Consider the following 22,759-nt stretch of genomic DNA (forward strand, 5'->3'; position numbering starts at 1 on the left):
ACAACAACAGTTTAACCAATATGTGATGGCAGCATTGATTGTTCCGGAATGAACTGAACTTTTTCCAAAATGTCCCCATTTGAATGCCGGTGTGACAGCCCTTAACAATCAGTGATTAATAACTTTCCTTGCAGTGGCGGTGAAGCTGATACCTGAGCCGTGTGGGGCAGACGCTGCAGGTGGCGGAGGTCAAAGGTTGCAGAAGTCATCGAGAGGGTTGGCGATGACCGACTTGTGAATGAGCATGAAGAGGGGCAGGTAGGCCAGGAAGTCCAGCAGGTCCAGAGGGGGAATGTGCTGCAGCTCCAGTCTGACGGCCGCCTCCTGCTCCAGGTGGATCCCTCCGGCCTTCAGCTCCAGAAGCAGCTGCTCGGCGCTGATGAAGCCCCGTTGCGCTCCGGCGTCTCCTCGCTGCTCCTCCAGGAGGAACAGGAACAGTTGCTACATAATGATAACGTCAATATTTGACATAAATAAGATTAAAAACGAGGTAAACTGGCTAATAGAGTTGTGAGTGTGTGGGTGGATGCTCATGTGCGAGCGTGTTATTGTGTGTGATTCGCCTCAGATTACCTCAACCTGTTTCTAGTCTTGTTTGAGTGCACCTGTTTGCACAGTTAATGCAGTCAAGGTGATAATTGTTGGGGGAGGGGAGGGGGAGTAATCCCTCTGGCAGTTAGCCCATTCTCATGTTCCCCCTGCCTTTCACTTGTTCAGTACTTCCTTGTATGAATGAGGGCCGGGCCTGCTTGTGAGCGGCCAGCTGGTGGGCCAGTCCCGGTCCATCTGAGATGAGCCGTGTGTCTCAGGCTGATTACAGGGCTGGGCGGAGTGGACGGCATGTTCACTGCTGGGCACTTTAATGAGATTAGGGCCTTGCTAATCTATGAAAAGGGAAAAGCACCCCTCTCTTTCTCTCTCTGGCTTGCTTCCCTCATTTCTATGCATGAGGGCTGAGTGTCTTTCATTAAAAAAAAAAGACTAGCTTTACAAAGCATGCTTTGGAATTGCTCTTCAAAGTGTTTACCAGTATTTATTTCATTATAATTATACCCGCGGAGCCATGAAAGAGAGGCGGAGCTGGTGTTTGTAGCATGAATGTGACTCATGAGAGAGTTAATCTGATGTTGCATGGATGTGAGTGCACCTTGTGAAAACAAACTCCACAGTATAAACATGTAGTGGGGAGTTCTTTGTCGCACACATCAGCCAGCAGAAGTTTAGGAGAATTTGGGAAATTCAAGAAAAAGCTTTTATGTTACCTTTGCTTTGAAGAGCCTCACTTCTAACGAGCGGAAGTCCATGTCGGTGATTAGTGATCGCATAAACTCACTGGAAGAAAACAGAAGAATTATTGCATTAGTTGGTGAAAGTTGTATCCACAACATAACATAGTTTTCAAAGAAGTACTCTCTTGATTTCAAGGGAGAGATTAAAGCATGAAAGGGCAGCAGAGGGCAGGTGGGAAATGCATAGCTTTTACTACTTTTAAGCCTCTACACCTAAAATGGACACCTTTGAAGACCCTGCTGACCATCGTTTTAGTTTGAAAACTATGGGGATGCATTTTAGTCTGTACAAGCGGAAAAACTTTTTTTTGTCTCTTACAGAGACATCTACATATCAGTGACTGTCAGTCAGTGTCATCATTTAGCTAGAAATACTTGCATAATTTTTTAAATAATTTCATCCTTGTATGGTTACTCCTTTCCCATGGCTATGGCTTCATCCAGTGATTCTAAATACTCCGGTTACCACTCAAATATGTTGCAGGATTGACTTTTGACTCAACAACTCTCAATCTATTTTTTCTGCCACCTTATCACATGTGACACTCGTAGAGGGTGACACAGGAGTGGAGTTTCATTCCTGCCCCATCCCACTCTCACAAGAAAACTTCTGCCCCGTCCCAATCCCGGAAGAATGACTCGTAACCCATCCCATCTCCCAAAAACTTTAAAAAACACATTGGCCACTGGTTCTCCTTTACTTTTTCTAATGCGGGCAAGCTGCTAGATTCCTGTTTCTAATACTTTTAAAGGACTGGAGTCTGTCTGAAAATATCAGCCTTTAGTAATCTGAAATCTCTGCTCTCACTTTTCACCTCACTGTTCTTCCTTCATAGTGTTTTAGTATTCTTAACCATAGAGTAACACCAGACACATTTACAATCATGATTATGTGTTAAGTTTTCAGGATGTTCATATGGACAGAGATAATTTCTGACACACATCATTGTACTGTGGTTGTTATTTAAGTCTTTAGTATGATTCAAGCTGGATTCTACACATCACAATAATAACAATAATACAGTTTTGTGTTACAATTTACCCTAGCCCAAAGCAACATACATGATCAGGGTCACTTTTCAAGCTCCTCCAGATCCACAGAAGACATTTGGAAATCAGTGCAGTGCACCTTTAACAAGCCTGCATTTGTCCAAACAGGGTCAAATCACGATAAAAGTTATGTGACTCATCTTTACTAAAACTAAAAATCTGGGGTTGGTAAATACTTTGGTTGCCAGTGAAGACAAATTCAGGACAATCTGTTGGCGGTGGCGGGTGATTTTTGGCGGGTCTGTCCCATGCGGTGTTGTGTTTGCAGAGATGTGATGGTAAAGTGTTCTGAGCCCATTGTGGTTGTTCACAGTGGCCTGGCTGCCAAACAATACGTGGGCACACGTGGACATCCCGCCACACTAACGGATAAAACTGCTCTGGTTTTGGGGACAGTGGGTGTGTTGGGGAGGGGCGCTAGAGCAGGGTGAGCAGGGTGAGCGGGGTGAGCGGGGGTTCGTGTAGAGGTTTAGGGAGGGGAACAAGCGACAGGGACACACTCTGGTGCAATGTGACCACTTGCAGACCAACAAAAATCTAGGTCCACTCAGATAATTAGAGGGAGACACGGCCGATTGTGTTGGGACAGACCTCTCCTGTCCAGCGTGTGGCAAAGCGACGGTCGTCCCTTCTCTAACGAGCGCCCGGTGTTAATGAGCCCCTCCTCGCCGTACGCTCAATGGCCTGCTCCAGCAAAGAATGGCCAAGCGCTAGGCCAACGAGTGCAATGCATGCCTGAGTGCTCCCTGCACTGTGATTGGCCCTTGTGCTCCAACCACGGTGCAGGCAGGGGCTTGATGGGGATGAAGCGAGACAGGGCAGCTAATGATCATTAATTGCACTTGGTTTGCGGTAAAAGAGTCCAAATGCTGGTGTGCTAAGGACACTGGCGTGATAATGGCTCGCGTAAACGAGGGCTAGAGGACTGGCGATGGACTGCGGGGAAGATAATAGCAGCCTAACCCATTTTCTTTTGTCGGCCCTCCTCTGGCACCCTGCTGGGGCCAACACAAAAGACTTCTCGCTTACGTAATGCCCAAAATTTTGGCGGTCTCCTCATTGGGGAGCCGGTATACAGTTAAGCAAGGGAGGGTGTGTGTGTGAAGGGGTGCAAACATATCCTGACCTAGTTTGATTTGACAGAATTGAGAGTTGTTTTGGGATATTTTTGAGCGGGCTGCAGTGACGCTGTGCTCACTGGGTAAGAGGGAACTCTCAGGAAAAGGAGGGATGTCAGACAGTTTATGTGGCAGGGAGTAGAGTTGGGTATTGTTTGGATTTAAACCCCTTGGCAGGCCGTTGGACTACAGGCTGGAGCGGCTCAATTTCAATTTTAGAGAGAAGAAATTGATATCATGAAACTAGAAGATCTAAGGAATCCATTGATACCAACCATGTCATTATATGATAACGCCCCAATAGTGAGGCTGGGGGTCAAATCTGGCATGGCCATTTTTTATAGGGGTCCCTTGACCTCTGAACTCAACATATCTGAATTAAAATGAGTTCCAAGGGTACCTATAAGTCTCCACTTTACAGGCATGCTCACGTTATGCTAATCCTGTGTACATTGGGACAGAAACCATATTATTTATCTTATGCAGTACTCCTATTGTTGTTTTTGAATATTTCTGCATACTGAAGTCCCTAAAATATCTTGTAATTGCATAAATTGGAAGCTGAGACTCTTGTGTATTCAATGAGCCCAATTTTATGCATTTGTGATAAAAGTAGACCCCAGTAGCCATTTCATTGTAGTGATTTATTTGTGATCTTTGCGAGTAAATTCACTGATAAATTAATTAATCTTTATCACAGATTTATGGCTAGAACAGTTTGATGCACATGTCTCTTAAGTGAAGCTTCAGGTTTGCAGCTTTCAGACATTGTGCATCCCTTCTATGTGGCATCTACTGTTGACCTGCTATCTCCCCCTAAATATTACAATCTCTATAAAAGGGGGCGGGGTGTAAAGGAATTAACGTGTACGCAGTTCTTGGAATTTTGTTATTTGTTTATATACGAAACTGAGTTTTGATTACCAACCCTTGCAGAGAGCTGCTCTTGGTTTTGCTGTCTCATGTTTTGACCAACAACAACACTCCCTGACTCATTTATTCCAGTGAATTCCCGGAGCGGGGACACTTACAGTAACCCTCAGTGCACGCATGCATGCTCACAGATCCAACACAAGCAACGAGGCCCGAGAGGGACAGTAACAATGAGCGAGACGGCTCCACTGATGCTGTTTGGGAATCCTGCATGGCAATGTGCTTCTTGGCAGATCATATGACTTGCCCTGAGGGAATGTGGCGCTGTGTGAGGTGGACTTGTTGGGGAGCACAATGCTGCACAGGGACAGATGGGCTGAGTCAAGGGCCAAAACAGCACGGCACGGAGGGTGAGAGGTAGGCAACAAGAGAGCCGGAGAGATTAGAGGCATGAGAGGGGCGGACAGTTAAAGTTGAAAAGAAAAGAGGAGAGTGGCGGGGGGGGGGGAAGGGTGCAATTAGTGCGAGGTAAAATGGAAGAAGAAGAAAAAGGAATATATATAAAAATGTGAGCACACCTCCTCAGATTTCAAAGCCTTACATGATCAGAAGCCTGATTGTGTAACTACTGTTGCAGCTCATTGCTAAAATAGGATTAGAGACAACAGGATTAACTGAAACAGGTAAGAGGATCAGTTTAGTTCAGTTGGGATGAGATGACAGAAGGATGCTATTGTTTTCTCCTTGTTTAGGAGCTGGCATTATGAACGCTGATCTTCTCTCTTCTTATTATTTAAATTGCAAAAAGGAGTTCTGTGAAAAGAGGTTTAATATGGTCATTCATTATCATTACTATAATTGCCTCCATAGAGAGGAGACACCCTGGTCTCTCTGTGCCAGTGGGGCAGGCAGTCCACAGGCCTCCTCTAATACACAACACAAAGGGCTGGCCGTAAATCAGAGGACCCATGACCCTGACCTCGCTGAGAGGGAGCTCTCACTCCGGGGTGAGGGCTTTTGGGAGCAGGCCTTGACCCTCGGAGACCTCCAGAGTAGGCTTGGCTCCACACTCTCCTGTCTGTAGGAAGCTATACACCCCAGGGCAGGAAAGAAGCGATGTGTGTGGGAATCTGCGGCATATGGGGCATAATGTAGAGACACAGGGACGCTAGGGACGAGTTCAAATCAGAGTGAGAGTGTCTTCTATCCACATGGGCCAATTTATGGCTGCAACTAACTGTTATTATCAAATGATCTGCAGATTCTTTTCTTGATTAATCATTTCATCCACAACATTTAAAAAAATGTACACATTTACACCCTCAAATGTCTTGATTTGTTTAACCAACAGTCCCAAAAAACAAATGCATTAAATATTCTATAATATAAATCAGAAAAACCCCCGCAAATCTCCACATTTGAAAAGAAACTGGAGAATGATTTGCATTTTTGCTCAATAAATACCTGAATTAAACATTGTCCATTCATTGATGAATCATTTTAGTGCTCAGGCATATGTCGTTATTACATTCAAACCCATAACTTTGACTTCTAAAGTGCTATAAAATGTTTGAAGAAGCAAGGAGAGGAGGATCAAAGGGAGCCCCACACACGACGACTAAATCACTGGAACAAATTTGCGTACACACACTCTTATTCTTATTTATGGCAGGTCAGGGACTCCTCTTCCGGCTTCACTGAGGGGTTCAGAGTGCCGTGTGTGCAGAAGGTCACTTACTCCATGGTGGCTATTTTCTGTGCCAGGCTGGCAATCACAGCAAAGAGCCTCAGGTCCACGAGCCCATCTGTCACTCTGAAGTCCACCATCTCCAGGATCTGAGACAAGAAATTAATCATTTTGGTTCAGACTATCAACAACTATTTGATAGATTAATATGAGGTCTTGTCCAAAACATTCATTATCCCCAGAGGATGAATTGACTTTTCCTCTTTTCCTCTCGCCCCATCATGACGTCAACATTCATGATTTTGAGTGAATAAATTTGATAAATTGCAGTCAAATCTACTCCACCCTGTAGACGTAGATCTCTTCTTCGTCAGACAGCAGCTCTGGAGGGATGATGTTTTTAAGAGCAAGCAGAACCTGAAGGCAAGAAATGTAGCCGTCACCATCTTCGTCCTCCTGCAAAGAAAATCATCATCATCATCATCATCATCATCATCTAGATCAGTGGTTCATTTGAAGGATTTTCAAGTGTCTGGCAAAAGTATACAATAATATTAATTCAGAATAATGAGATAATTCAGAAAAAAAAGTATCATTTTGAGCATCAGAGTTTATCCCAATAACTATAGAAATAGAAGTTTGACAAAATAACAATTCTGTATGCAAGATCAATGCAAAGACCATGGAACAATGTTTAAAGCACCGGAAAATAAGATAAGATATTCCATTATTAGTCCCACAACAGGGACATTTTCAGTGTTATAGCAGCAAAAGTGTAGTAAAAAAAAGAAAGAAGCATCAATAAAATAACAATAAATAGTTAACAAGCAATATTAACAAGAAATATAAAAGTATTAACACTTTCAACAAGAAGAAAAATAAAAAATGAGGAACAATATATATAGTATAGATAGAATATGCAAGTGGAAATATGTTTTTTTTATTTTATTATGGCATTAATTTGCCGTGTGAACCCCTTGGATATGTACTGGGTCCCCTGCAGGTTAAGAACTACTGTTTTAGATGAAACAATTGGTGCATTAATTACATAGTTGATTGGCAGAAAACTTTTCTGCAACTGTTTCTGTTAGTTTTGAAAGCAAAAATGCCACTGATCACCAATATCAGCTTCTTAAATGCACATATTTGCTACATTTTTCTTTTACTTTAATGCTAGAATATTGATTAATTTGGGGTTTGGACAGAAACAAGCAATAAAATAATGTAAATAATCATTAGTTGAAAGCTTGTCATCATCATTGTTGTTGTTAGAAAAAAAACAACCTTATTTTTAGCAAGATATGCAACATATTACAGTGAGTGTAAGAGAATATCCAGAATATAAAGAGTTTAAATGTCTTTTCACTTACTGCTTCAAAAGCTCTTTTGTACTCCGCCAGCTTCTCCTGACTGAAAATGCAATACTTTGCCAAAAAGTCGACTGCAAAGAGAAGAGAAGAAGACAAAGACAAACCTTTAGAGCTTGTGGACTGCATTTGTGTATTACATTTTATATGATATAAAACAGTGATTTCCAGCCTGAGTAACAGAATTAGGCTTCTCTGTGTGTGTTTGCGTGTGTGTGTGTGTGTGTGTGTGCAGAGTGGATTAGAGCAATATTTCTCTCCTCTGGTCGTACTAGGGTCATGGAGGGTGGACAATACAGGGCGAGTGGTTCACAGGGCGTCCAGTTGGCCTGATGGAGGGGGGCAGAGTGGCACTTGGCTGCTGAGTCTTTTTTTTTTTATAAAGACAGAAAGTGAGATGAATAGATGCTGGAGACACAGCGGCCAAGAGCTCGAAATACACCACAATATTCTCCTTTATTAGGGGAAAAAGGTTTTTACTGTGAGTGAATATCTTCTGGCAAATAATGACACCATGTATGAACACAAATAGTGAATAAGTAAGAAACTGTAAATGCTGGATGAATTGGAAGAAAGGAAAAATAAAAATGATGACATCTAATCAGAGCTGGGGGAAAAAAATGAATTGATAGATTTGAATGATGGTTAATAATCAAGTGATTTTTTTCAAGCAAAAATGCCCCAAAATGAAATTTAGTACTTTTTTATTTTAGGTTAAAAAACTGAATATCTTTGTGTTTTTTTTGTTAGTTGAACCAAACCAGACAATTAAAAACATCACCTTGGGCTCTGAGAATCTTTTTGAGACATTTTTTTCACTGTTTTCTGATATTTTATAGTACAAACAATCAATTGAGAAAATAATTGAGATTAACTTCTTTTGAAAATAACGGTTACAGTCCTAGGCTTAACAAGTAAGCGTTTACAGATTCTTACTTATTCACTATTTGTGTTCATACATGCTGTCATTCAAGATATTCATGAACAGTAAACACCTTTTTCCCCTAATAAAGCAGAATATTGTGGTATATTTCGAGCTCTAGCGCTGTGTCTCCAGCATCTATTCATCTCACTTTCTGTCTTTATAAAAAACTTGTTCTAGCAAGTAAGTGTATGTATCAAGTTTGTGCCTTTGTTATATTTTGACACTGAGCAGTGATTAATGTGTAAAGACACAAAAATGGTCGAAAAATATGCAGTAAAAAATATCCAGTAGTAAAACTGACCTTTATTGTCAGATTTATCAGAGACTCCACTTTAAAACTTTTAACTGACTCTTTCTTGATAATAAACAGCACCGTTTTTCTTTAACTCAAATGTAATGATAAATGTTCTGCAATCTAAAAACGATCATAACACGTTGGGGAGCAAACTGAGACTAACCACACCCATGAATATTTCAGTAGGCAAATTTAGGAGGGAGAGTGACTTGGAGAAAAAAAAGGGGGTTATAAAATGGGGGCTTTTAAGCTGCTGCCACTTCAATTTAGGAGATGAGAATGAGTCTACTGAATAATGAATCTATTCATTGGTGTGGAGAAGAAAGAGGAGCAACAGAGTTGATATCAGTCTGGACTTAAACCCCTGGACCTCTGGGGTTTCTCTGCAATAGCAGGGGGGCTGTTTGAATCCGACATTTATCAGCTTAGGCCTAATCGAAACCAGGCCTTGCCCGGCCTCGTCCATTCACATGCAAAATGTTACATTCGCATCTAGTCAACTTGACTTGTTAAAGCTTGATTGATCAAAAAACCTGCGGCCGGGCTTCACGCATCTGTTTGCAAATGTCTGTGATGAGAAGGGGCTGCAGGACCAGGAGGATCTGGAGTCACACATGCAGACGCTGCTCAGCCTGCATGGGACCAGATTTAAAAGTCCTCTCTCTTCAAAGGACACACATTCACACAGTGGCTGGATCAGTGCACTGGTCAATTTGCTAAAGTGAAATGGCAGCTTATGTGAGCAGTGAATGGATCCACCTTCTCTCTTTTAAAACGAGGCAGGCTGAGGTTCGCTGACCATCTGGAGGAGAGTGAGCAGCAGTGACCTGTGGGGACTTCACTGAGTCTAGAAATATAAATATGAAAATGTGTTTTTTTTTTAAAAAAAGGATCCATTTTGGTTTATTATTATACTCTCTACTGACCATCCAGAACCCCTCAGCTGTGTGAGTTAGAGGAGGTTAGTGATGTGCTTTTACGTCCACCGTAGAGGTTATGTTTTCAGTTTGGTTTGTCAAGATTACAGAGAAACTGCAGGGCTGATTTCCATGAGACTTGGTGGAAGGGTTAAGCCAAGGAAGAATTCACGACATTTTGGAGCAGATCCGAATCAGCAAGATATGACCAACAGTGATTTGTCACCTGGATGATGTGAAGGTGTAAATATCAATCAGCAATTTAGAAAGTATAAGAAAATGACACTCAACTGCAAAACAAGCTTTAGAACCAGTGTTTCCTACAGGATTTTATTATTGTAAGTCGCTTTGGACAAAAGCGTCTGCTAAATGACATGTAATGTAAATGTAATGTAATGATTTTGTGAGAATATGATGGGGGACCTGAACAAAGTAAAGGGGTCTGGGGGCATGCTCCCCCCTGGTGGCCTCTCGCACATTCTAATGCCACTATTTCATCTTAATCATTGTATATTTTAATATGCTACTAAATTAATATAATAGAAACCCTGAGGGCCCTTCAAGTGCTCCTTTTAGCACCCTATAATGTAATAATTTCCTGATAATGTAATAACGCCTGCAAATGTAATACAATTTGCACTTAACTCGATCGAAAATGTTATAAACACCAATAATGTAATAACTTCACCAATAAAATAATAAAATATCCTGACTGGTAGATTTCCAGCTCAGATAAGCTTCTGAGCAGCACTGGAGACCAGGTAACTCTTCCCTAAACGTACCTCTTCACAGATTTCCAACCAATCACTACCTCATGAAAACAACCACAAACCAACAAACCAACTTCCTGAAAATGTAATCAATTACCAGTAATATAATATGGAATTACATTATCGGTAAAAATGTCATTACAATATCAGTCAGGATATTTTATTGCATTATTGGTGAAGTTATTACGTTACTGGGTTTTATTACATTTTCGATCGAGTTAAGTACAAATTTTATTAAATTTTCAAGTGTTATTACATTATCAGGAAATTATTACATTATAGGGTGCTACACTCCTTCTAGTTATCTCACCGCCAGGCTACATTGAAATCATAATGTATGCAGACAGTACACGTAGCCGCTGCTGGAACACTGGCCACACGGGGTGTGAGAGCAGCACATAAGTGGACTTTAGGAATGTAAAAATATGCCAGTCTTCTGGTTGGATTTTTTTCATGGCCCTTTCAAACAGAAATGTTTACATTTGTTATCTAACTAACGCTAATACTAATGACTTTGTATCAAACAAGGCTTTCACTTTAGGGTCTTGATCATCTGTTTACATCCTATCTTATTTGTGCCTGTATCAGCTGGTGGTTGCTATGTAAAAAAAGGTGAAAGTTTCACAGCAATGTGCCAGATCCAAAAACTGAAGAAACAATCTACTAGTATATATCTACTGATGCACTTGGACACAGTCAGTGATGGAACCTGGGGTCACACAATCCCAAAATGAAATGTATTATATTTAAAGTTAAAGGAAATCAATATTGGCTGATTAGGCCTGTAAGAATTGGATTTTTAGGACTCTCAAAAATCAGTGTCAGCCTCAAACATCCTGTGTTGAGGCTTTACCAGTAATTCATAAAGCTTACTCAGAGTTTTCTCTATTTATTGAGGGTTTTTTCATTTTTATTTTTATTTTTTTATGAAGGGGGGGGGGGGGTTGAGTAGGAGCTCTGATGTGTGATTGTTCTGGAAAGCAATCGGCAAAAAGAGGTGACATGATAGTTTTGAGGAAAACATATATTATACAATATATCATAAAACCACAGTTAATGCTACTTACTGCGATTTAAACTGTGGTGGTAATTTTGTCTAAAGAGTCTTTGCTGAATGAAGCAGAGTTTAAGGAAGTTCAACCTCAACATCAGCACACACACACACACACACACACACACACACACACACACACACACTGGGCTGCAGTGGTGTGGTGCTGGAGGAGGTCGGGGGGTCCCTGGCTGAGGGGAGCACTCCGTCAGGGAATCAGCCGAACAAAAGGTGCAGTGGAGTGAGAGATTGAGGGAGGAAGCAAGGGTGGGTGGAGGAGCGAGACAAAGCCGAGGCAGTAAAGCCTCCTGCCTGATAGCCTTATCTGATTCCACTCCAGCGCTTGATGGCTTTTTTTTCACTCTGCCTTTAAAGCGCACAGGTTGTGCCTTTGGTGTGAAGCCTAGCAGAAAATGTTAATCAAGAGAGGGACTGTGTGGAGAAAGGCGAGAGAAAGGGGAGAGTCACTCTGTTGAGGCCATAATCTGTAATGAGACCGAGGCGATTCAGTTGCAATTGAGAGAGGAAGAATGGGGGCCATGATGATGATGAGCAGGGAGGTTCACTCTTTTACTGGCGTTTGTTTTTCCTGTTTTGTTCTTTTTCTCTTGCAGAGTCACTGCTCGTGCAGCGGTCCGCAGGCTGCAAACAGCCGCGGGTCACAACTCATTTAACACACACTTGGACGTCATTTTCAATGTCTGCAGCTGACAGATGAAAAACACTGCTGCTGACTGCTCGTCTGACAACTATTGCTACTCATCTGTGTATGATTTATATTTCCTTCTGTGGCCGCCATGCTTTCTTGGTGTGGCCTGAATTGTGTCTGCAGCACTCAGTTTCAAAGTCTGCCAGGTACTAAAAGCTGTTAGATCCACATTCTTGTTTTCTTCATCAGATGGCTCCTCTATTGAATCACAATAGTGCTATTTCAAACATGACTTTGATACAACATTTTGCTACTGAAGGAGAGAAGCTTTTAATGTTAGATGAAAAAATAAATTGCAGAACATAATCTTACAAAGTGACACCTGAAATAGAAGGATTCTCTGTCTGTCTGTTCTTTGATTTTCTCAACAACAGTTCATCAGATCAGCTTCACACTTGGCAGTCGCCTTGCTAAGGACCCAAGTAAGAGTGTACACGTATTTGAAAAGTGCATGCATTTCATGTCACATTCAGTGGGCTGCACACAATCTGGGGCATGCGGTTTGAGCAACTACAGTCTGAGCTAGCTGTTAGCAAATTGTTGAATATTCTCTAACATTAAAAGAGGAGGCAACTATACCATGGCAGGTGTATTGCTCAGAACCCAACGAAGCACAATGTCAAGTTTGAAGTTGTTTGGCTGTGCAGTATGCAGCGTTTGTCAGTAATATGAAGTCTGCAGTTTCGACTATAGCCACTAAACAAACCTTAAGAGATTTTTAGGTTTTGTTTTATGGCATAGAGTACATCAGTGGAAACTCCACTTGTGATTTTTGAAGCTTTTGCATGTCTTTGCTAACAAGATTACATAGTTTGTTGGGGACAGCAAACGTCATCATGATGAACACAGAGGAAGTCGGCCGTTTAGTGGTGGCGATGTGGAACTTTTTACTTCTGGCACCAAGTGGTGTTCACTTTTGAAGATTGTTTTGCAGAACAAAACGTTTCTTCTTCTTTTTCCCCCGTTAAAAGTTTTTCTGAGTTTTTCCCTGGCCGATGTGAGGGTTAAAGGACAGAGGGTGTCGTATCATGTGCAGTCTGTAAAGCCCTTTGAGACAAATCTGTGATTTGTGATTTTGGGCTATATAAAATTTTTTTTAATTGACTTAACTTGACCACAGAGCTTATTTTCTACAATAATACATAAATACAATTGAATAATATCATTGACCTTTTTGTCAAGTAAACCAGGGAGATGCTAACTTCTGGGTCTGCCTACATAACATGATTGTTTTTATTCAAACAATACTTCATATTTGAGAAGATTCGCTTTTTAAAAAATGAATAGTGTTGTAGATAACAAACCCATATTATATAGATTATATAACAAAATGTAGGTACTGTATTGGAATTATTGTAGATTAACTTCAAATTAATCGATCAAATGATAATCAACTACTGAACAATTTGGTGTTAGTATTTTTCTTCCATAACTGACTTGTCAAAAACAGTGTCAGAACTAGGATGCATGTATCTCTCTCTCTCATACACACACACACACACACACACACATACATACACAGGGGTCTATTGTGTGTGTGTGTGTGTGTGTGTGGGTTTTTTTTTTTAACGAGTTCACTTGTTTGTTGCTCTCTTTCCCGCTTAATCCCAGACTTTTGTTTCTGCTCATCATCACACTGTATAAAGTGTCCCATAATTCCTTTAACAAAGGTCACATTCAGCAGTGGAGAGGAGGTGACCCCCTTTTTAATAGCAGGAGAATGTCAGAGTGCAACATGCCCCACATATACAGCCCTAAAATATGTGATTAAGAGCGTGAATTTAGAGCAAATAGCATTCACACACTCACAGATAAACAGAGTCTAAACCGATCTTTAGCTGCAGAAAGTCTATGAGAAATGGGTTTATGGGATGTTTTGGGTTTAAGTCCTTAAACATGTGATAATGCTGTAAATCTACAGCTTCAACGTGATGAGACAAAGGCATGAAATATGAAGTGTGGTGCTGTAAGATAAGGAGGTGAGAGGTCTTGAGCGCCAAAGCAGACCTGTAAACCAGGCCAAGCGAATCATTTCACAATAGTATAGAATGAGCTATTGTTGGACGTTTTGAACAGGCGCCACATCAAAGGTGAAGATCCAAATCTTATCTGATTAAAATGAGTTACAGGAAAAGCAGTGGAGACCAGCAGGAGGTGCAGTAGAAGTGACTGAGCAGGTTTTCAGACTGAGGATTCAAGCAGACGACCCACATCTGCACACAGAGTAGACACTTGTAGTTTATTAGTTACACTGCATGTAACTAATCTGCAGCGGTGATGATCTCTACTCACTCATCTACCATCAGTAAAGTTTATTTCCCGTCTATTCTTCCATGAGTTTGATGCTGTGATATAGTAGAAATGTATGTCATTCAGATTTAACTGAGCCTATGAAGATTAAAGGATTAAGATTAAAGGATAAGTAAACTGAGTCTCTGTCACTAACAGTAAAACTGCATATTAACTTACTTACATTCCCACGGATAAATTCACATCAATGTTGATATCTATAGTGTCAAAGGATATTAATAAATACAAAGCAAATCCACTTTTAGAGCAATCAATCCCCAAAATTTCTGGACAAATTTTAAAATGTTTTTTGTGTGATTTGTTATTCATTAAGATCCCTTATAGATGTTTGTTTTCACTTAATATTTATGTGTCTGTTCCTGTTGATTGATGTAAAAAAAAAAAAAAAGCTGTATAAATTCTTCTTTTATTCCATGTTGTAAAACAATAAAACATGAAAATTCCCAACAGGGAAGTCAACGTTTTTTTATAGGCACTGTATTAAGGCCTTTATACACAGACAGTTTGGCGAATAAACAAGAGACAATGCAAAATACTTGCCCGTTTTGCATCAAAACTACTCATTCCGGTAGTGGTGTGAATTTGCAATAGTTGCATCACTTGTTCAACAAAAGGTTTAAATAGATTTGTGCAGACGGAGGACAAGTTGCCAGGATGTTATTGGCTGTTTTATTGAGTTTCCTTTTAGTGAAATGCTCTGAGTTCCCTCTGCCAAACAGTTATGCAGTGTATATTTTCATGCTTTTATTGTGAAAAGTAAGAACGGAAGGATTGGATGTTGTATGTGCAGCTTTTGTCAAGGTTGAACTTAAGTTTGCCATCTTGTTTCCAACTGCGGAGCCTCCATGTTTTAAAATCCTCAAGTCTAGATGCAGCCTGTTTCACTTGGCTTTACCATACTGTAAATTTTGCATATGTCTGTTCCGCAACATGTGGTTGGTTAACAATTATCCATGTGGCAAATGTTTCCATTGCGTCAAAAACACAAAAGGCAGAGCAATCACAGAGAGGAAAAGAAAAAAGAAAACTTTAATTTTCAGACCAAAAACTGCAGGTTCTGATCGATGAGGTGCAGAGGGATTCATCAAAACTTCAGGAAGGAATTTAAAGCTGACAGAGAGAAAATATTAGGGAGTGCTGTCAAACGGCCTGTAGATACCACCAACTTCCTGAAGACGCTAATAATTTCACTCTCACTGTGTGTGTTTATTAGAACTCCTCTTTGTGAATTTGACCTGTTTTGCTACGAGGTTCATTTGCATAAAAAGAGAAAATTTTGCGCCGAATTCATGCATATTACCTAATTGAAATATGTGCAAATAGCACAGGAGCACCTATACGCTGTTTGCTTGGCAGCACAGTTATGGGTGTATTTCACCCTTTGTCCTATCTGTGCAAAGCCATGCAAGCCTATGTGTTGAACTTTAACACTAGAGACTGCACCTACCAATAGTCAGGACTGGATTCTTTTAACCATGATCTCTCCCTCATTTAAACAAAGCAGTTTAAGTTTGCTTAACGTAAATGAAAGATGAGAAAGCGTAACAAAGTCTGGGTCACAGCTTCCTAAAAAAGGTGTCAATCACAAAGGACCCACAGTTTTACCAAACCGAGGACGGTTACATCAATATTCACTGGTTTTGTATAGAACAGTCTTGTCTGTGCAGATTTTGGCACCCTGTGCTGGTGTCTCTTGAGTGGGTACTACAATGTAAAAGAGGGTGACAGTATTTGGCAGCATTCTCCTGCAGCCGCTGTTGTTGTTCCATGAACACACGACTCCTCCCCCTCACTTTCTCCTAAAAGACTGAGGAGTGTGTGTGTGTGTGTGTGTGTGTGTGTATGTATGTGAGTTGAAGGGGGGTTAGAGCTCTGGTAGGAAAACAAACAAAGACACACGTAGCGGCCACACTCCTGTGTCTGGCTGCACGCCATCAACTTCACCACAAACCACAAACTTATTGCACAAACACTCGCACCGTGTCACACACAAACACACACGCCTACGCCCAATCAGCTCCTGCGGCAGATCCACACCGATATGCCCCACGAGAGTCCAAATCATCTGCTGTATTGCAATAGCAGATCTCCAGAGATAACCTCACAAAGCAAAATCATCTGCTATTATTGCCCTGCCGCTCCTTGACATTGTGCCATTAATAAGGCCATTGTGGAGCGCGCTGTGTGTTTGGACACCGTATAATAGACTCTTTGACAGATTTACTTTGCCCTCTCTCCCTCTACCCCTTCCTTTTTTCTCTCTCGTGAATACAGCGGGCATATTCCACGCTGCTGCTCATCAATAGGCGAGCTGTTTGTTTGCCCAGTCATTCTGGACTGATGGTAAATACATAGAGGTATTCCAGGCCAAAGGCTGAGCAAACAGGGGTTACATAAAGGCACTGTACCCAAAGAGACATCCCCCCCCACACACACACACACACACACACACACCTTGCACTAATGTCGGTAACCTCCCTTCATCTCTCTTTTAAGCGACTGGTCTTTCTTGTTCATTCGGTCGGCCGTATTTTTCTTTTTTGGCTCATTCACTGTCTGAAAACAACAATTAGGGCCTGATCTCCGCCCACAGGTACAAGACGGTAATATAGGCTGGAGGTGGGTGGGTTCAACGCGAAGCTGGCTACAAGGCCGCCAGGTGTTCCGTATCAACGCTGACATTCATCAGAGACCTCAGCCCACAGAGTCCCTCACACCGCACTCAGCCGCTAGCTGCTGCTCTGTGGCAACACAAAGGAGACCACAGCTACTTGACATCAGCGTCACCCTGCTCTCCATGCAATGACGGTCTGTTCAGCCTGCAGTTGTTCATCACATTCACAAAATATGAGATAAAACTGGCCTTTAAAGACCAGAAAAGGCATGCATACATTGAAAATGTTAAAACAAAATATTTATTGCATTTCAACCTGTTCCTATTGTTTTTTTTGTTCACATGTCAAAGCAACCAGCCTCAACTTGCATTACAGAACAGTCGTGATAGTTTTAGATAACAGAGATAAGATAATCCTGTTATAACAGATTTTTTGGCCTTCTGGTAAAAGCAGAAACAAGCCATAAACACAACGCCTACATCCAGCATTACCACCTTTTAAGTTGATATCCACCTCAGATCTCAGATAAGCTGCTGTAGCTACAATAAATAAACATCCACAGATATTAAACACTTGATAAAATGAGTTGGTAGAAACAACAACAGCCTCTTCTGGCTCCAATTCCTCACATTGGGGCATAAATTACACTGTACAATGATGTATATAAAAAATTAGGGAAATCTCATAGATTTAACTAGAGTTTGAGTGCTTATTTGAAAATATGAAACATAATCAAATTGTCTTGTAGCTTTTAAAATTTCAGTTTCATAGTTTTTGCTCATAAAAGTACCTATATGCTACTGAAAGTCATCAGTGGGGCAGAAATGTTTAAAAAGAGATTTTAATTCTGTATCGTGTATCAACTCACTGATTATAAATTTACCGAAAGAGCAGGTTTAACACGACTCATCTCATACTCAGAACATTATTACGTTTGCTTTTGTTAGTTCCAAACGCAAGCCGCATGGCAGCGAGCACTGACTGATGACGAGCTGGTGGGTCACAGAGTTGAATGGATGGATGGTGGCAGAGTACAGGAAGTTATGTGTGTGTGTGTGTGTGTGTGTGTGTGTGTGTGTGTGTGTGTGTGTGTGTGTGTGTGTGTGTGTGTGTGTGTGTTGGGGGATGGTGTTTCTCTATTTTGGGAATCCTTTGGCAAGTGGTCAGTACTGGACGGAAAAAAGGGACAATTATGACCAGTTAGGCCCTTTCAGAGCCTAATGAGGGGCCACTGTTACAAGTGTCTGGACAAGAGGTAGTCAACACACACATAGAGACACACACAGACCACAGGTGTGTAAGTGCGAGGACACAGACACAGACACACAGACACACAGACACACAGACACACAGACACACGACAAAACAAAAGGACCCTGGTGAATATTCAGTCGAGAAAAATGACAGATTGTATCTGGGCAGACTTTGTAAATACACCACACCCGTAAAGCGTCTTTCTCTAAAGAACGCCGCAAGCACACAAACACACACTGACACATCATTATAGTTCTCGTGTTACAAGAAGACCTAAGTCGTTTTTTAGTGATAAACATAACAAAGGGCTATGTGAAATGGAAAAACATATCTTCATAGGATATTATTATTTGGTATCTGATCATGTATGACAGGAATTGTTCTTGTGATTTGATGCATTAGTGATTAAATATTTATTAACTGTACTGGTATTTTATAGGTCAGGAAATAACGGTGGACACATTAACTGATAATATTTTCAAAATAAATAAATAAAGTATTGGTTATACACAAACTACAAACTGTTACTGTTATAAAGCTTTTATTCTTTCATGTCATATTTTTATTTTGAAGCTGAATTATAACTGCATTGTATCTTAAATACTCGAAATGGAAGGTGACTAAGAAAATGGCAACTATGTTTTCAGTGTTGGCAACCAGAAGTTGAAGTCCAAGTTATTCCTGAATGTGCCTGCATATAATGATTTAAAACACCAAATAAAAATATTTTATGATGTATCTTATGATAAATCTGCAATGGCAGACAATTAATGATTGTACGACAATGTTTAGCATGTCCACTGTTACACACGTTTAATGTAATGTACAGATAATTGGACAAAAATTTTGGATGAACAACGATATAACAATTCATCCTAGAGGGAGCATGCCATTTCATGGCAATTAATTGTTAACAGTTGTTGGATCATTTCACTTTAAACCATAACTTTCAACCTCATGATGGCGTTAGAGGAGATGTCAGGGGATAACCAAAGTCTTATGGGTTCTTCCTCTGGGGATCCTGTATATCTGCATTAAATTTAATTTATTTCTATCCAATAGTTGTTGAGATATTTCAGTCTGAACTGAAGTGATGGATCCAATGTCAAACTGTCTTATATAGACTAAAGCTGCAGCCTGATAAAAGCTCCTTAAGGAAGCAAAAACATCATTGCAAAGCTGCCATATACATAAAACCTGGTCTTTATATGAATACAAGGACACACATACACACACGAACATCCATACTGCTGTAACACAACAAAAGCCGTCCATTAGTAATAACCTTGCTGCAGAATAGTGAGGCCAGCTGCAGGGTTCTTCATCCTGCTTGATTACCGTCTGAACAAACCTGTCCAATCAGTCCCATTCATGGGTGCCAACACTCACGGGAGAACTCTGACCTGGCTGACCCCTGCAGAGGGCCGGCCCCTCAGCCTTGACCTTAGGTGTGGACGCTTATTGTCGGACCCGCCTGCCCTAGCGCTCTCACAAAGGCTTGGGTGCCAGAAATTAGGCACTTGAGGGAAACTGGAGAACTCCTGGCTAAACTCCTGTTTGGGGAAAAAAGGCAATTCTGAAAAAAAAAAATCAAGTGCCGTAATTGAGGGGAAATTTTTTCGAGTCGAGAGTGTTGGTAAAAGCGTCGGCTGTTTGTGTTTTTCCATGCATGATCTATTGTGTGAACAGGAGGCAAAGAAGAGTGTTGGCAGGCAGAGACAGAGTCAGACTCACTGAGTTGGAAAACCCTCAATTTTATACATTTTCATCCTTCAGCAATCATCTTTTTCAAATTATATATTCTTTTGTTTATTTTTCTGACAAAAATCTTCTCACCTGCTACACTACAGAACACCGTCTTTGACTTGTGCACACCCTCCTGTTGAGTTTTAATGAGCCAACAGATAGCAATCAATCCCAGGAGCCTTATTTCCTCACTCTGTCATTAGACGGGAACTATGTGATGACAGGAAAGGGAATTAAGCACCTTACATGTGGAGTGGACTCTCAGAAACACATGTGGTGTTTGAGATTTATATAGTACGATAATGGTATGCACAACTATTATTATCAGTCACAATAATCCGTTAAGGAATAAAAACATTTAGTTGAGCAAATGCTTCATTAAAACAGGGACTTTAAACCATTTTTTAAAAACCATATATATCGTATATGCAAAAACTCCTAGATAAGCAAATGTAAATAACATGATAGCCATCAGTTTCTTAACCATGATATACTGTGATACCGGTATACCACTGCAACCCCAGTAGAAAGTCTGCAGCCTCATGTGAAGGATTTATTTAGCTTGGTTTTATTGGCTAATAGTGTCCGTCATCAGGATTGCAACCTGATCTGGTTTTGGGAGAGCATGATAGGTTTAGGTTAATAGGTTTACTAACAGGTTTAGTCTGGTTCAGTCTGCCCAAGGTCTATAGTTTTTAGTTTGTTGTTGTTCTGACATCTTGTTGGCAGCATGAATAACAGCAAAGGGTCGGCAAAAAAGGTATCCAAAATACTGTTTTCTGTGTACATAAATTACAAAAATTGCATGCACAATTTTTTTTAACCTGCATCATTTGGTGTATTTATGTTTCATCCTTAGAACTTCTGCCACTGCTGCAGCCAGATGGAAATGAAATGACAGTAATGCACAGGTCTACTTCAAATTTTATATGATCATAGGAATAAGTAAAAGCACTAAAAACCATATGAAGAGGACTGTCCTTTGTACTGTTAGAGTTCACTGCAAACAATGGGTGTAATAAAAAGGCAGTGGAGAACGGAGTGAATGTTGTCAAAGATTGAACTTAAAACTAACTTTTCGGTAGTGCGGTGGCTGTTTGCTAGCTTTACTGCAGTTATTTATGTGGTGCTGTCAGTGTACTCATTTCGTGTTATGTTATCAGTTATGAACTTGTTTTTCACTGTGAGAAAAATGAACGTGTGGTGTGAGAGTGTGTGAAAAGTGTCGGGCAATGTGTGAGAGTTGACAGCCCTGTCACAACATATTTTCTGTACCGTGCACCAGTGCACGTAAAGCTGAGAGTTACATGCACAGCCCACAATTCACATGCACAAATGTGCTTATGCAAGTGGTATTAAGCCCTGATTAAAGCTGCAGTTGTTAAGATTTGTAAAGAAATATGATGGAAAAAAACATGGTCTGGGTTAAAAACGGCCAACGTTCTGTTTGATGGAATAAAAGACTCTCATTTCCATTAGATAATAAACTCACAGTCCTCGAAGTTGGAGCGACCTTTGTTGCTATTTGGCTGATGAGGCTTGTCGTCCTGCAGTTTGGAAAGCATGTTCAGCACCTTTGTTTTCCTCTCCTCCATCCTTCTGTCCTTCTCTTCACTTCGGTGGTCAAGACTCTTGGGCCTCCTTCCTCCAGCTGAGGACTCGACTTGGTCCCTCCATCCTGGATAATTGGCCTCCTCCTCCTCGGTGGGGCCCCCTTCCTCTGTGCTGGAACCTGGAGCAGAGAGATACAATATAAAAACACACTGCATCTGGGAGTATTTTGCTCCGAGAGAAATGTGTTTATCACTTACTAAAGGGGCTAACTTTTTAAATATAAACACTGTAATCACCACAGTCCTGAACGAGAAAAACTGTCTGTCTACGTGGAAGTAGCCACTTAGTAAAGAGCACTAAAACCCATTTCAGTTCCTTTAATAAACACTAATTCTCATCACATTGTTCTCCTAAATGCCACAGTCTCATCTCCGTTCAGTCCTTTCAGAGCCTCACTAAGGAACGGACGCTCTCCCTGAAACTTAAACAGCCACCCATTTTGTCACTGACCAGCCAATTAAGAGTCCCATTATCTCTGAATATAAAGTCCACAGAATACACTTCTTGGTGTAGCAACCAGAGACAAAGAGCACCATCATAGCAGACTTGAGCTTAAGGAGAGCTCCGATTGTCTTTTGCAACAGTTTCCATTAGAGTTTTGCACTCTTTTCTTCACGCTACTTTTGCAAACGTGAGTGTTATTTGTGTGAGCGCATGAGTGATAATTCAAAAGTGATACGTTTGGAGATTCTATTCATTAGGGGGAGAAAGTTTGACCGGTCGAGGAGCTGACAGGCAGCAGATTCATCAAGCCGTCCAAACATGGCGAGGTGGATTCATTTATCCCGTCAGTGAGCGCACAGAGGTCAGCAGCCCAGATTGATGGAGCCATGTCTCATTTGACAGGCCGTCTTCCACCACACTGCACACAATCACACACTCCCATCAGCCTCCACGTCCTGCTGGACTCTCAATGTCACCCAAACAGACGGAATGAGAAATGCATTCATCTTCAGGATGCAAAATTCATCATTTCTTGTGTTTTTGCAGGGTAAAGCAAATGTCTGGGCTGTCTGCAGGGTAAAGAAAATATATTTAAAAAAATCAAAAACTTGTCCTTTAACCTTCCTGTTATGTTTGTTTTTTCAGGAACAGAAAGAACCCGGGGAATGTTTAGTTATCCAAAAGTGTCATAAACTAAAAAATCCCAATAAACATTCTTTATATTT

General features: G+C 40.9%; 1 protein-coding gene across 1 annotated transcript; it reads right to left on the reverse strand.

Moving 5' to 3' along the window:
* Positions 1-189: 189 nt before the first annotated feature.
* On the reverse strand, positions 190-22,422 carry LOC131961126 (uncharacterized). Its single transcript, XM_059326395.1, has 7 exons — positions 22,308-22,422; positions 21,469-21,708; positions 7,388-7,458; positions 6,363-6,473; positions 6,069-6,166; positions 1,263-1,332; positions 190-441 (listed from the first exon to the last, which is right to left on the reverse strand). The coding sequence occupies exons 1-7, from the start codon at positions 22,420-22,422 to the stop codon at positions 190-192; spliced, it is 957 nt and encodes a 318-aa protein (XP_059182378.1).
* Between the last annotated feature and the right edge of the window lie 337 nt (positions 22,423-22,759).

Source organism: Centropristis striata, chromosome 22 (assembly GCF_030273125.1).
Source record: "Centropristis striata isolate RG_2023a ecotype Rhode Island chromosome 22, C.striata_1.0, whole genome shotgun sequence".
Lineage (NCBI taxonomy): Eukaryota > Metazoa > Chordata > Actinopteri > Perciformes > Serranidae > Centropristis > Centropristis striata.